Source organism: Struthio camelus, chromosome 13, assembly GCF_040807025.1.
Source record: "Struthio camelus isolate bStrCam1 chromosome 13, bStrCam1.hap1, whole genome shotgun sequence".
Taxonomy (NCBI): domain Eukaryota; kingdom Metazoa; phylum Chordata; class Aves; order Struthioniformes; family Struthionidae; genus Struthio; species Struthio camelus.
Genome location: NC_090954.1, coordinates 212,747 through 227,083, shown reverse-complemented (window position 1 = coordinate 227,083; position 14,337 = coordinate 212,747). Strand labels below are relative to the sequence as shown.

At 42.2% G+C, this 14,337-nt stretch overlaps 1 protein-coding gene across 3 annotated transcripts; it reads left to right on the top strand.

Annotated features, from left to right (window-relative positions):
- Positions 1-49: 49 nt before the first annotated feature.
- REEP2 (receptor accessory protein 2) lies at positions 50-14,337 on the top strand. 3 transcript variants are annotated; one of them, XM_068959324.1, is made up of 9 exons: positions 50-138; positions 349-421; positions 5,358-5,434; positions 6,838-6,958; positions 7,518-7,631; positions 8,014-8,161; positions 8,457-8,614; positions 8,783-8,888; positions 9,774-14,337. In XM_068959324.1, the coding sequence occupies exons 1-9, from the start codon at positions 107-109 to the stop codon at positions 9,917-9,919; spliced, it is 975 nt and encodes a 324-aa protein (XP_068815425.1). In that variant the 5' UTR covers positions 50-106; the 3' UTR covers positions 9,920-14,337. The 3 variants fall into 3 exon arrangements, with proteins under 3 accessions (XP_068815425.1, XP_068815426.1, XP_009667000.1); XM_068959325.1 differs by lacking the exon at positions 8,783-8,888; XM_009668705.2 differs by lacking the exons at positions 50-138; positions 349-421 and adding an exon at positions 874-941.

The following is a 14,337-nucleotide window of genomic DNA, read 5'->3' as shown; positions in this document are numbered from 1 at the left end:
TGCGCTGCGGCAGGAACCTGCCCTTTAAGAGCCGCCCCCGGCGCCGCGGAGCCCGCGCTGGCCCTGCCGCCGCCCCAGCCCGCGCGGCGCCGCCGCCGCCGCCGCCATGGTCTCCTGGATCATCTCCCGCCTCGTGGTGTGAGTGCGGCGGCCGGGCCGGGCCGGGCCGGGCCGGGGCGGGCGGAGGGGGCGCGGGGCCCTTGCCGGGCCGATGCGGCGGGCGCGGCGGTGCCGCAGGGCTCCGCCCCGGGGACCCGCGGGGCGCGGCCGGGCGGCGGCCGCAGTCGTCTCGCGCCGGGGCCGGGGCCGGGGCCGGGGCCGGCCCTGAGGGATCTGTTCTCGTCGCAGGCTGCTTTTCGGCACCCTCTACCCCGCGTACTCCTCCTACAAGGCCGTGAAGACGAAGAACGTGAAGGAATATGTGAGTAGGGCCGGGCTCGGGAGGGCCCTTGCCAAGGGCCGCGCTTACTGAGACGGGAGGTGCCGAACCGTAAATGCGGCGTTTTTTCCGAGGGACACCGGGCGAGGGAGGGAAAGCGGGAGAAAGCTGCAGTCTGGAAGCATCGCAGAGTCCAGCGGAGTTCTTGCCTCCAGCTCTGCCCTTGCCCTGACTCCTTTTACTGCTTTTTCAGTACTGCTCTTATTTCCTTTCAGAAAGCAGAGTATTTCCCTTGGTTTATGCCTTCCTGTAAACCGCGCTTGTGATCGGTGGTTCCTGTTGATCCAGGCTCTGTCCTGCTGTCCCGCATCGTTTTCTCCTCTCCGTCTCTCTGTATCACTGCTATGACTGCGCTACCTGAAGCAGCAAGTGATGCGCCTTGTCCTTACAGAAACGTGTCCGTGGTGGCCAGCGGAGATGAGGACTGTTTGGCTTGCGGGTGGGATGAACCTCTGTATGTTTAGTGGGAGGAATAGCCAGACGGAGCAGGCAGGCAGCACAGGTGAATGGGGTATTCCCTAGGCCAGCGTTGCTCCTTGTGTCGCTGTTGCTGTCTGTGGTGCAGTCTGTGACTCTTCATCCAGCTGGCTCTGTTTGCCACTTACAGAATGACGCGTTAACAATAGATATTGCAGGATCTAGTCCTATTGTGTCTCACACTGCTTCTATCTGCTAGAATTGCATAGACTTTTCCTTTTTTTCAACTTAAAATTTAGCCCACTGGTTTTTGAGAGACCGTCGCTGGGATGACAGCCTACTCACAGTGCACAGATTTACAAAGCATAACATCTGGCTCAGCTGATTTTTTGCTTTGTTTGTTTGTTTTGCTACTCTCAGTCAGAAGTACCATGTTCTTTACTAAACTGTTAAGTCTACTTGTGGTAGTTGAATGGGAGAAACTATCAGAATAATCACATGATTCTGTGGTTTCATAATTATCTGTGTAATCCTATTACCATCTTTGGTCTCGCTCTTCTCTTTCCTCCCAGTCATTTATGACCTTCATTTGTTGAATCAAATGTAGGTTTTACCCAGAATTTTAGCCTGGCTCATGGGTGTCTGTCATGGATTGCAGTTATGGTATCTATGTTAAATTTATGACAGACTCAGATTTCACAGTTTGAAATTACATTGTTGAGAACCTGGAAAAAATATTACTTTTTTAAAATGCCTTACAGCATGCCTGCTCTGAAGTTCAGAGACCTAGTAAACATGGAGCCCTTGAGTTTATGGACACTCTTTACTGTAAACTTATTGACTGTGGGCAGGCAGGATAGTTTTTGAGGCACATAGGTGCTATGCATCTTACAGAATGCAAACGTTGTATTAATGCAATTTTCTTTTAGTAGATGGCATCTAAATTGCCATAAAACTTCCCAAATTTGATGTTTGAAAGGAAATGAGAGAGTACTTGGGTATCATAAAGTTATTCTAACAGTAATGTCGACTAATCATCTGACCGTAAGCCCTATTAGGGCCCTTGCTTCCTCATAGTGCTTAAGAACCAACATAGGTGGGGGAGAAAGGACTTACCGGGGAATATCTGTGTTAAAATGTGTGTTGTACTGAAGACTGCATTGGAACAGATCAAGAAATCAAAAGCCATCCAGCTATAGCGTCACAGAGCATGGTGCAAACTTACTTCCCCCCCCCCCCCCCCCAATGATGTATATCCATCTATGGTAAGTTCTTGAGCAGCTGTGACAAATTGCTTCTGTTATTTCAAGCTCTTTTAAAAGAAGTGACTTGTTTTTCTTCATGTGTGATCTGCAGTTTTGGTCAAATCTACATTCCAACTATGCTTTTGTATTTACTAAATTATGTAGGTTCTTGATGCAAGTTGGGGAGACTCCATATGGGCCGTGAGCCGAAGTCAGCAGCCATCACCTGAGTGGCAAAGACCTCACTCTTTTTTTAATGGATGGCAAAAAAAAAAAAAATCTTGATTTGACTCAGTTTTTAACAATGTTTGTAATCTATGGATTCAGTCTATGGATTTCTGTTCTTCTGGCTTCTGGTTTAGGAACTTTAAGCTAGACGGGTTCATCTGGTTTATTCAGTAGCTTTCCCTGTGCTAATCTTCCAAGACCATGTCTCAAACCTTCTTTTCCCTTGACATCTGTTGTACTGGTTTAATCAAATGTTGGGGGGAGGGGGGGAGGAAGTGTTAAATGTCTGCATTTTTTTCATTTGGCTCCCCTGAACTCTTACTGTAAAAAGTAATGAATATTCAGCACCTACTGAACTTCTCTAGGAAACTTTTGATTTTACAGACTCCTTTTGTATCTATCCTCTTCTCCCTTCATTTTCTCTTTTTCGGACTGAAGAGTCTTAGTCTATTTAATGCCTCTCTATAGAGAAATAGTTCCATACTGTTTGTGCTTCTGCATGTTTTTAGTTCAGCTGTGTTTCTTTTTTTCTTTGGCTATAGAGGATAGGATGAAGGTGAGGTGGGAGGTGGGAGGTGGAGGTAGGAGGTGACGAAAGGCAAGAACCAGGTTTGTGTCCAGTATTGAAGATGTGAACACGCTGTGTGTTTAAACAGTAACATAATGATGTTTTCTGTTCTTCTCGATTCTTCTTTTACTGTTGCCAAACATTCTGCTAGCGCTTAAAAAGTCCAATGAGCATTGAGCTTGTGGTTTCATCAGGCTGGCTACAGTGACCCCTCCTGAGTGGTAGGAGCTAATGTACGTAACCACAATAGTGGTCACTAAGAAAAAGCAGAAACTGCATGGTTATTACTTTGTATTTAACGACATCGAGCGATAGAATGGTCAGCTGAAGAGCAGTCAGGATAGATGCCCCTTTCTGAACTCTGTCACCAGCTCTAACCTAATTCCCTAGGCAGAAAAGTATCTTCTGCAAATTTTGTCATCTTGTTATTCACACCCTTTTCTGGATCTTTCATGAAGATGAACAGTGCGGCTCTCACTCTGATTCCTGTGGGATTCCACTGGTTACTTTCCTCATTGTGAAAAGTGACCATTTATTTCTATCTGTGTTTCCTATCTTTAACCAGTTGTTAATCGATTCTCAGGAGTCCCTTCCCTTTTATCCTTGATAGCTCAGTTCTTTGAGGGTTTAGGCCAGTTGGAAGCTCTGTGGGAACGCCGTGTACCATATAGGGGGAAGCACTGTAGCTGGAGCTTACTGATTCCTTCAGAGAATTCTGTTCGATTTGTAAGGTTAATTTCTTTCTGCAAAAACCATATTCATCATTATATTGCATATATCTGTTTATCTACTAATTGCTGTTTAGATTTGCTGGTATGTAGCTTCCCAGAAGTCTGTCACACACTGGGATCCTGTTTGTCTTTCATTTGTAGTTGTTCACAAATGAACTTTTCCGTACAGGAGCTGGCTGCGTCCAAGAATTAACGGTTTATTTCATAGAGTTGCTTTAGAAATCAAGTGAATCGTACTTGTCCCTGTCCAAATGATGACACAAGGGAAAAAAAGCAGGGGGAGAGCCATAAAATAAGAGTTTTGCCACACTGTGTTTTGAAAAGTTGCACAATAAAGGGCAAATCAGTTTGGGTTACTAACGCTATAACAGTCTACTGTGCCAGAGGGCTGGAGGCAGCGTAAGGTCGCTCTCGCGCTTCCTCTCTCTCGCGCGCGTGCTCTCTCTCTCTTTTAAGAAAGTTCCTGAGCATCTTTCTATTACAGATCACCAATATAACTTTATTTGCTGTAACTGAGAATGTTACTAAACTGTTAATGTCATTTTAATATGTGGATTATTGCTAAAAATCTACTCTAGCGATGTTAAGATTGCTATTGTCCAAAAGATCTTGATGCTGGAGTTTTCTAACTATACAAGATGCAAGTTACTGTTAAATTTTATCTGATAGGAGGAAAAAAAGCAAAAGTATACAGAGTCTGGATTTTTTTTTTTTCAGAAAATTTTATACAGAATTTCCCTAATTCAGATTGTTTCTCCCATTCTTGACATTGAGAGTTTTAAGTTGCTTTTAGCAAAGGTGTCCTCCTGTCTCCATTTATCTGCTTTATTTGTTTTTACTTCTTGACTGCACAGAAGACTGTTTGCTTCCCTTATAAGATCCTAACTCTGCTATTGGAAACTTTTGGGTAGTGGGTTTTATAATTAGGCTTGTTCTTAGAGAATATTATTATTTGGCCTGTAACTGAGAGATTTATTACAAAACCAGTAGATTGTGGGGGGGGGGGGGGGAAGGGGAGGGGTTATTTTGTGTTTGCTTTGCAAGAAATACCCTCTACTGTAGACAGAGGTGTGAGGAAGTAGGGAGGTGGGCGTTATGCTACAAGCATGTCATAACAGCACTAAATATACTTGGTAAACTAAACTGGAGCTTAAACAAGAAGATAACGTTGATATAGTGTGATCTTTGTTTTCTTGCCCTTCTTGCTGAGACTTTATTTAAGAAAAAAGTCCCTCGTGTGATTTCTGGGAGCAATAATTAAAGCTAAGAATGCTTATTAATGAATTAAAGTAAAATTCCATCTGTCTTGTTTCTCCCCAAGGAAACACTTAAGAAAACGTAGAACTACAGCTGAACTAAAACATTTGCATATATATTAATGTAGTCATTATGTATTAAAGAATATAACTTCTTAATGTGAACTGCTGGGTGTTTTAAAATCTTTTATTTAAGATCACAGCACTATTTTTACGTCATGATCTTGGTACAGGACAGGTGTTTTGCAGTATATTGGTATTCATTTGTCTATGTACAGCACGTTAATCCTACATGTTTTCCCAAACTATAATGTAATATCTGGTATGTGACCCTCCGTTACCAATTCTATATATGCCTTCTTGCTGTTGACTTCATCTTAATTTGTGGAGGTGATGAGTCATTTTTACTGATAAGACATTTTACTTTCTCTCTGGGTTCTAGTGGATGTCTAATTAGTGACCTCTCTTTTGCAGGTGAAGTGGATGATGTACTGGATTGTATTTGCCTTTTTCACCACAGCAGAAACACTTACAGACATTGTTCTTTCTTGGTGAGTATCTCGGTGACTTATCTTTTTTTTGAAGAAGAGAGGAGTAGTGATAGGATGCTAAGAATAAACTCTGTCTCTCCTCTAGGCATTCCCAACCCACATGAAGAGTTTGAAGGTTTGTAGACATTGTGGGTAGCAGCTATTGTCTTAACTGTTTTGTCTCCTGTAGCTGCAAATGGCTAAGATTGGTCCATAAGAGTGTCTTCATCCGTTCATTGCACAAAATACTTTTGAGAAGCTATTACATGAACTAATAGAATTTGGGAATTGATGATCTGAAAGACACATTTAAAAAAAAAAAAAGTAGAGGGAAGGGATCTGTTTTGCTTTGCAAGGCTTTGTATGGAGGAACAAATCAGATGCATGTCTCTGCTCTGAGTGGTGTTTTATATGTTGAGAATTTCTTCCATGGGGGGGGGGGGGGAGATGGGGGAGAGAGCAGGTTCTTAAGCTTTTCAGTGCTGTGTGTCATGCTTGGCAATATCTATATGGAGCTCCAAAATTGACAAGTCATTGTTTCATGTCTTCAACTGGACTGACCTTTGGAACAGGAAGTCTTCAGTTTCTTCATTGCTTTGGTATTATGTGCTTTGCACATATCTCTGAAACAACACAGTCTAGTCTGAGTTGCATCTTTAAAAGAAACATGATATGGCTACGTCTGTCTTACAGAGGCACTCAGCAGTTTCACCTCTTCCCACATGAACTTTGAAAAGCAGACGATCTGAAAAGTACAAGAGCTCTGGCTTGTTCCGATGCTAAAAATGGCCTGCTAAAAGCAAAAGTCTCTACTACTAATAGGTGTAGTAGAAAGTTTGCATTCAAATACTTGAATATCTGCTGTCTTTCCCAGAGACTTTATTGAACAAAGGCTAAAGATGAAAGACTTACGTGCTGCCAGCTCTTTTTCATTTACACTGATCCTCCTTTTGTGTCTCATCTGAGAAGCACCTGCTGGAAGTTTCAGAAACTGAGCCGTCAGCCTTAGCAAGAACTTGAGAGTTCTTGAAAGCCTAGTTGTAAACTTTGGAAAATGAGCAGGAAACTACTGTAATATTAACTTCCAGTGAACAGTCTCTAAACAAACTTCGTAATGGTGAGAACGGCTATCAGATTGTAACTTGGTGTGTTTGCAGGGCTGAGGGGTGCCCTGTTTATGAAGTTTTCATGGCTATGGATGAAAGACTAAATGACACTTGAAGAAGGTATGTCCTAAGGTTTCAAAGAGGGTTTTGCTCTTCTGACGTGACATTCAATTCTTTTTTCTGAGTCTTTACTCTTTCCTTTGTTCTTTCTATCTGTGCTGCTCTCTACCAGTTGTCTCCTCCTGTCTCTGTACTGATCTTGATTCCAGTTCTCCATCTTTCTCTCTCTTTTTTTTTTCTTCCCTTTCTTTCTCTCAGGTTTCCCTTTTATTTCGAGTTGAAAATCGCATTTGTGATTTGGCTGCTGTCCCCTTACACCAAGGGCTCCAGTGTCCTCTACAGGAAGTTTGTGCACCCAACGCTCTCCAATAAGGAGAAGGTACTTGCTTGTTGTCAGAAGATGTTGACCTGTCTCGAAGCTGACTGACTTCTGATTCAGTTATGCCACAATAAAAATTGAAATGTGCGAGTCATGGTAGTGCTGACATTAGTGGATGTAGAATGATTCTGTCTCTGACATAAAGGTGTCATGATGCAGCCTACTGAAGATGGCAGTATAGCCAGCTCTTTTCCTAATCCTTAGAAAGCGTGTTTGACTAATCCAATGTCATGAGCCCCTGTAGTCACAGTCAGTAGTTCAGCTCATTGAATCATGACAGCAGCAGCATGTTCTGTAGCCAGGCTGTTCTTTCATGTTCTCAGTATAAGCAACTGCATTGTTTCGGTTGCTCTAATTTGAGATAGCTTTCTGTAAATCAGACTTGCATTTGCAAGCGTTTTATAAATAGCAAAGACAGGTACTTGATCAATGGCAGCTGATGCTGGTAGCCTTAGTAAAAGGATTCTGATGAGTTCTGTGTTTTTAAAGGTGACGGTGGGGGAGACTGTTCATATTTGTAACCAGGACCTAAATGCTGTGTTCCCCATTGCTTTCCTAGGAAATTGATGAATATATCACTCAGGCTCGTGACAAGAGCTATGAAACCATGATGCGAGTTGGCAAGAGAGGGTTAAACCTGGCTGCCAATGCAGCAGTTACTGCAGCTGCAAAGGTAATGCCACACCTGTGTACTACAAACACAATCTAAACTTCTGTGACGTGCACAAATTCCCCAGCAGTTTAGTTTTGTGTCCCAGCAGTTAGTGATATGGGTCTGTTAATGATGCTGGTACTTGATCAGACCAGGCAACTCTTCCTTTCCTCCGGTTTTTCTTGCAGTTAATCCTGTCCCTTGACTTACAAAAGGATGAAGGGAGGGGAGGATTGGAGTTTGCTGTAGCCTTTTTCTTGTTGATCATGGGAGCATACCTCTATTTCCCTTCTCTCTTCTTTTCAGAGTACCCTAGAGGGGAATGGGGCACCTTCCCACTTCTGAATGAGATGATCTTAATGAGGGCAAAGTGTCCTTGACACTAATTTTCATGTCCTCTTAGGGCCAGGGAGTTTTGTCTGAGAAGCTGCGAAGTTTCAGCATGCAGGACCTCACTCTCATCCGGGATGAGGATACTGTGCATTTACGAAGCCATGAGCCACAGTTGCACCCCTCTGGTGGGAGTCTCCTTGAAACCATTGAGGATTCAGGTACAGAACACAACTGCTGTGCTATTCTGTGAGGCCTCATATGGTGAGCCAGGAGGGGATCTGTGGACTTCATGCTTTGAGTCTCAGAAGGACTACAGGATTGCAAACTATCTAGAGGAAGTTGTGTTGTCCTCTCTAATCCCTTCCCATCTTCTAATACACCTCTGTACTTTGGGGGTTATTTTTCATAAGGCTGTTGACATCTGTCCTCCACGTGGTCCTTAATGACTTGCCACTTGAGATTTCATGTGTTTTTTCAGAAGTATTTGATAAAATTTTCTCTGTTATTCCTTAGCTTCCTGTTATTCCTCAGGAGAGGAGAGCGGTGTGGCACAGAGATCTAATGGAACCCCATCTGAGACTAGAACAGACCCATCCGATGAAGATGCAGGAGACAAACTGCCTAAACGTACCCAGAGCCTCAAAGCTTCTAAGAAGATGACAAAAGCTGAGGTGAGCTGCTGTGTAAGTTATTTCCAATGCAGGCATTGATTTGTGAGCTTTGTTGGGAGGCTCTGGCTTCACAGAGCCTCACAGAGTATGAAAGCTGTTTATATATAAACTTTGCTGGTCTAAGTCTTTGCTACATGAGTCCTACATGAGAGCATTTGCTGTCTGCAGGTGCACCTACTATGCAGGTGTCTAGCTTCTGTATTCTTATGGTGCCTGGAAACCTCTGTCATGAGCCAGGACCCAAACTTTTCTTTCACTCGTGTTGTTTATAAGGGTAGGACATTAAGTTTTTTTTAGCATGTTTTGTTGATTATACTCTCTCCCCTGTCTGTTGTGGGCAGTCTGGATGCATAGTACTGCTGTGACCTTTATTCTTGCGACAGCTATTTCCTCCTCATCTAAAATGCAAATGTACTATACCTTCTTAAGCCTTCCTGGACTTCTGCATGTTTGATTTGGCAAAAGTATCATTTAGGGGCCCATATAGATGGGTTTTGTTCTCTTGAAGTTTGGGTAACTAGTCATTGATGAGCTGTTGCTTCCTATGGCCATGTGATGCTCCCAGGGTATTTGCAGCCATATTCAGACGAGCACGAGTTGCCTGTATTTCTATTGTTGAAACACACTATACATTAAAAAAAAGAACACAGCTGTGTCCCAGAGCAATATTAGCTTAATCATGTTTTCATTCAGAAGCTGGTTTGTTTTGTGGAATATGCCCTTCAAACTGATGCTTTCCAGGCTTTTGCTCTTCCTTGAAAGTTTTTTTTTTTTTTTTTTTGTGGTTCAATTTATACGTGATAAAGTACTTCTCCCTTTTTGTAAAGTTGGGGTCATCTTATATTATGTGCTTGGCTTAACTCAGGCTCCTAATTATTATTTATTTATTTAAGCTAGAGAGTAGTATATGACTAGACCACATTGTAGAGCTTTTCTGGTTAAGTGTAATAATTGAATAATCTAGAGGAAAAGTAATCAGCAAAGCATCATGTTAAGTTGTAGCATTGACCCTGAATTTACAGTGTACGAGACACCATTACATGTGATTAGACACTCTGTGTAACGTATGTCATATATGTCTGCACCCTTTCTACATTCTGTTAGATATTTAGGTGTTAAAATAAACTAACATAAGATGGCTCCTTTTCTTTCTCCTCAGCTTCCAGTAAGAAGTGTGAAAGCTCGCCCCAAGAAGAAAGCTACAGGCTCTGTTACTTCTGTCGAGTCATCCTAAGGAGACCTCCCCCTCCCCAGCATCTGTCTCTGTCCCAGGATTTGCCTGTCACCTTCAAGGGGAAACTCTAAAGGAAGGGAGCTGAGATTCATGTACATAACAGCTACTGCTTTGTAGAGCTCATTCCAAGGCAAGGGGGGAGGCTGAGATTTAGAATATGGAGCAGAGGGATACACATCCTCTGGAATTTTCTCCTTTTCGTCCCTCTGTTGGAGGGAATGCCAATATGTCTGTACATAGCCTGTTGCTTTGGGATTCCCTCTGTATAACCCTAGTTGGGGAGAATCTTTGCTGGAAGAACTGACTAGGGTTAGAGACATCCATTGCACAGAAGCTGGAAAAAATATTAGACACTGGAGTTCCACAGGGATGGGTGGCTCCCAAAAATATCTTATCTTGCTCTGGGTATCCTTCTGCAGCTGTGTGTTGTTAAGAAGTGCCCACCATAATTCATTCTCCTTTAGAATGGCTGGTACCTGTCATGTCCAGCCCCTTTCAGAAGGGGACTGAAATGATGTGTGCTGAGTAATTTTGAACATAAAAAGGACTGGCTCCTGGGAGGAACGTGGCAGGCAGATTCCAGTTCCTGATACTGGAAGATAAAGAGTTTGATTTTTATTTTATTTTATTTTATTTTTCCAGAAGGTCAAATGAGGGAATTGGAAAAACTGAGTTATGAAGAAAAAGTGCTAGTATATGCGCATGGGATGGAGCAGATACAGGTATCTGTAAGACTTTAACTACTGAGAAGGAAAGTGGGGCATCCGTAAGGTTTTTGGCTCACTCCTTGAAGCTGCTTGAATTTTATTTCAAGTTCTGTTGTCCACTTTGATACCTGTAGGAACATCAGTGAGAGAGGGGAAAGTGGGCAGGGAGAATGTTGCTTTTCCATTGAGTGGTTAAACTCTGCATCGTCCTGATGGTTGTTACCACAAATTCTTTCATTATAACAATGATTAGGAAAAACCTGTTTCAATACAGTCTTCAGACATACATGAGAAATTCAGAAGCCTTTGTCTCTCAGCTTTAGGAGAGCCAGTCCTCGGAGCATGAAAACTGAAAAAACAGTTGAAAGTATGAAGTTCACTAATCTTGGGATTCCATTTATGGGGGAAAAAAGGAGAGAGTGGGGCTCAGTGTTGGAATTAATCAGTCCTCTTGCTTCATCCTACTTCAGCCCTTGCACAACTTCTTTCTGTCTGACCATGTGCCGTATTTATCAATGTCCTGAGACATGAGCAATATGCAACAATTGGGACAGAGCTACATTGGAAGTAGGATATATTCTGTGGGAGTGCGACTGCAGTACTGCGGAGAAAATTAGAGTCATGCCAAGCCATCCTAGATTCTAATCTGTTGAGAAATATTAAGGGGAGGGGGATCCCCTGTGCACGTACCAACAGGTTTGATGGGGATTTGCGAGATGAGTAGAGCTCCTGTTGTTGAGCTCCTGTATAATGGGGGAGCGCCATTATAAACCTGGTTGGCTGAACAAATATGCGATGGTCTTAATATTTACTGAAACTAGCGACCAAAGCAATCTGGCTTCTTCCAAAATGAAGACCACTCTTGGTTCTAGATGCAGGCACTCCTGTTTGCCTGTGTCTCTTGCTGTCATATTTCTGAAACTATGGTGGACTCTTTGCTGAAACCTGGTGTTTTGCTGCTGACAATGCATAGAGGCACTTCTGCAGATAAGGCTGCACACACGTTTCTGTCCTAAAGGACATCCCTTCAAAAGCTTGTAACTTACAAGATTGAGACTGAAATTTTGCTCGTTTTCCATTGTCTTGGTGGCAAATTTTTATGAATTGCCTAGCTATTTTGGGAAAACAATTAAGGAAAAAGTTATTTTTGCTTTACTTGTAGCTTTACAGGCTATGTCGGAAACTTGCATCTTATCAGAAATGCTTATCCTAAATTATCCATAAGTCCTTTGAGGGCCCAGTAGAAAATCTGTTTGATTTGGCTTTTAGGTTTGAGCTTTAAAAAAAAAAAAAAAAATAGTAGTCTACTCTTTAGTTTTGTTATCAAACATTGTATCCTTGTATCACTAGTATTATGCATGCAACTGCATGTATTGAAGCAGAAATTCTTTCTGTTTCAAATGGAAATCCCTCTTTCCATATGAGGGATAAAATATAGGAGAGAAAGTCTTTATTGATTGTATAGAAGATTCAGTTGTGAAAAACTGCTGTCCTAGACTATACTATGTTGAGCAAGATAGAACCATTATTCTCTATTCACTAAGTACCTCTATGACCACGTTACTTGAGTTTTTTGAACATAAAAATCTCTATAGTAAATTCTTTATCTAAATGATTATGAGGAACTTGATTTGGAAGCTAAGGATCAGATAGTCTGCCCTCATGCTGATTTTTTCCTGCCCATTCCTTGTATGTGTGTTGCGCTAGTCTCGGATGACTCAGTTTTCATACAGTGACTTTTGAGAATACTTTCTACAATCAGTTCATTTATAGTAATTCTTCCTGTTCTGAAACGCAGGAAGGGCTTCTAAAGACTCAATTTGGGTGTTAGGATTTACCTCTGTCTCCCTGAACTAGATTGTGCGCTAAATATCTTTTGCTTAGCGTTGATGTTTAATGCCATTAGCCTGTGGGTGAGGCTGGGTCGGATTTACTCTGACTTGTACGGAAAAATTAAATGAACTCTTGTCATAAGAGTCTGGAGGGGAATTGGGGACTACATCTAGTATGAGATATGAAGCCGATGATGTCGGGCAGCAGAACTTACCCAGAGCAAGAACAGTGTCTTAGCATGGCCAATATGTTCTTCTTCCAGTATAAATGTAAGTGATTGCTAGATTTTGCTCTGCTTGATCAAAGCCTCTGCAGATCTGCCACCACCTGTGTGATAGTTTAGGGAGTTTCTAGATATAGCTGTGCACTGGATGGCATGGTCATGCATAGAAGTTCTCTTGTTAATGAGAATGCTGAATGTACTGTTTCGATAAAATGCTTTTAGTGGCTGTTGCTCAGTGTTTCCAGCAGAAAATGCTAAAATGTAGTTCCTATTCAGTATCTTCTGTGAGCTTCGTTGTGCAGTTAAGCAAATGGTTAAATCGTCACCTTGCAGTAGAACCCATTGTGTTCAGTGTTTATACCTCTTTCCTGATATGCCTAGGCACAGAGATAAACCCAATAAGAGAAAATGATACCTGAGCTTTTTAGGGTTGTATGTCTAAAAATTATCCAAAAATACCTGCACCACGAGATGCGAAGTGCAGCCATGACTTCCTTTCAGAAGGAAGTGTCATACCTCCACACTTTATAGTATTATAAGTCAGTGTTCTGCAGTTGGAAAAGAAAACCGTGAAACATGGTTTCCCTTCTGAGAAACATAATGACTTGCTGCATAAAAGCAAGTCATGCCCCCCTGGTGGGTAAGAACTAGGAAAAGAGAGAAGAGACTGCTGTAAGGTCTTGAACCCACCATTCCAGCTAAATAGCTTGATTTCTTACTGTTCTTTATGGAGTTTCTGATTCTCCAGCCTTAAGTTCCCTAGAGTCCAGGGGGACTGATTTCTTTTAGACTAGATTAACTTCCTTGGAAAGTAGAGGGAGTATTAGAGAAGGGAATGCTAGAGTTCTTAAAACTGGAAAGCTTATTCTTGGAAAACCACACCTTCCCCCAGTTAGTGTAGTGTGTTCCATTCGTTGTCCTTTCATAGTGGTTCACTTTCTTTATTATACATCCCTCTTAGAAGTATGACTCCTCCACAATGTATGGCCATGCCATTTCTGCCTTGAAAAGCAAGCATTCTAGTGAACCCTGACTTTCCAGAAATTGATGCTTTTCAGTTTTATTTCATTTGCCATCTTAAATCAGCAGGACATGCAGTGCCTTAGGAGGAAAGTGGGATAAATACAGAACACGCTACTGGTTCTCAGATCTGCACAGAGCATTGTACCAAGGAGGCTTGCATGTTCAATGTGAAATGTCATTGTATGTTTAAGAGCAGCTGTTAAATTGAGCTGGGTTTCCCTAACTGTTTTCCAAACTTGCATACGATGCTGGAAAGTGTAGCTTGTTACCAAAGAGAGAAATCTGAAGAAGAATATTCTTACCCTTCCTTCTGATGGGGATACTGTATTATCATGTTACGCCGCAACTTGCGGGGGAGACGCTGAACCACATCGCTGTATACAGCTGGTGAATACTCTAGTTTTTCTTGCTCAGCCCGCTAGTGATCTGTAATTTGCCACTTAGCTGAGGCATCTTGGGGTGCTGCTCTCTGAGCTGCCCTATGAAGTCAGATATGTGGAAAACCAGCAAAGTATTCTGAAGCTGTATGAGTTTGTGTGCTCTATATGTACTCTGAAGCCTACTGAATTTAATGTTTTAAGAGCCTGTATGTGCGTATATGCATATACCTTGTGGGGATATGCTTTAGTGTTACTGGGGAGAAAGGATGTCTGGTCACTCTTCCTCTGGAATTTGGCACTATTACAAGAAGCTGTAAACATGA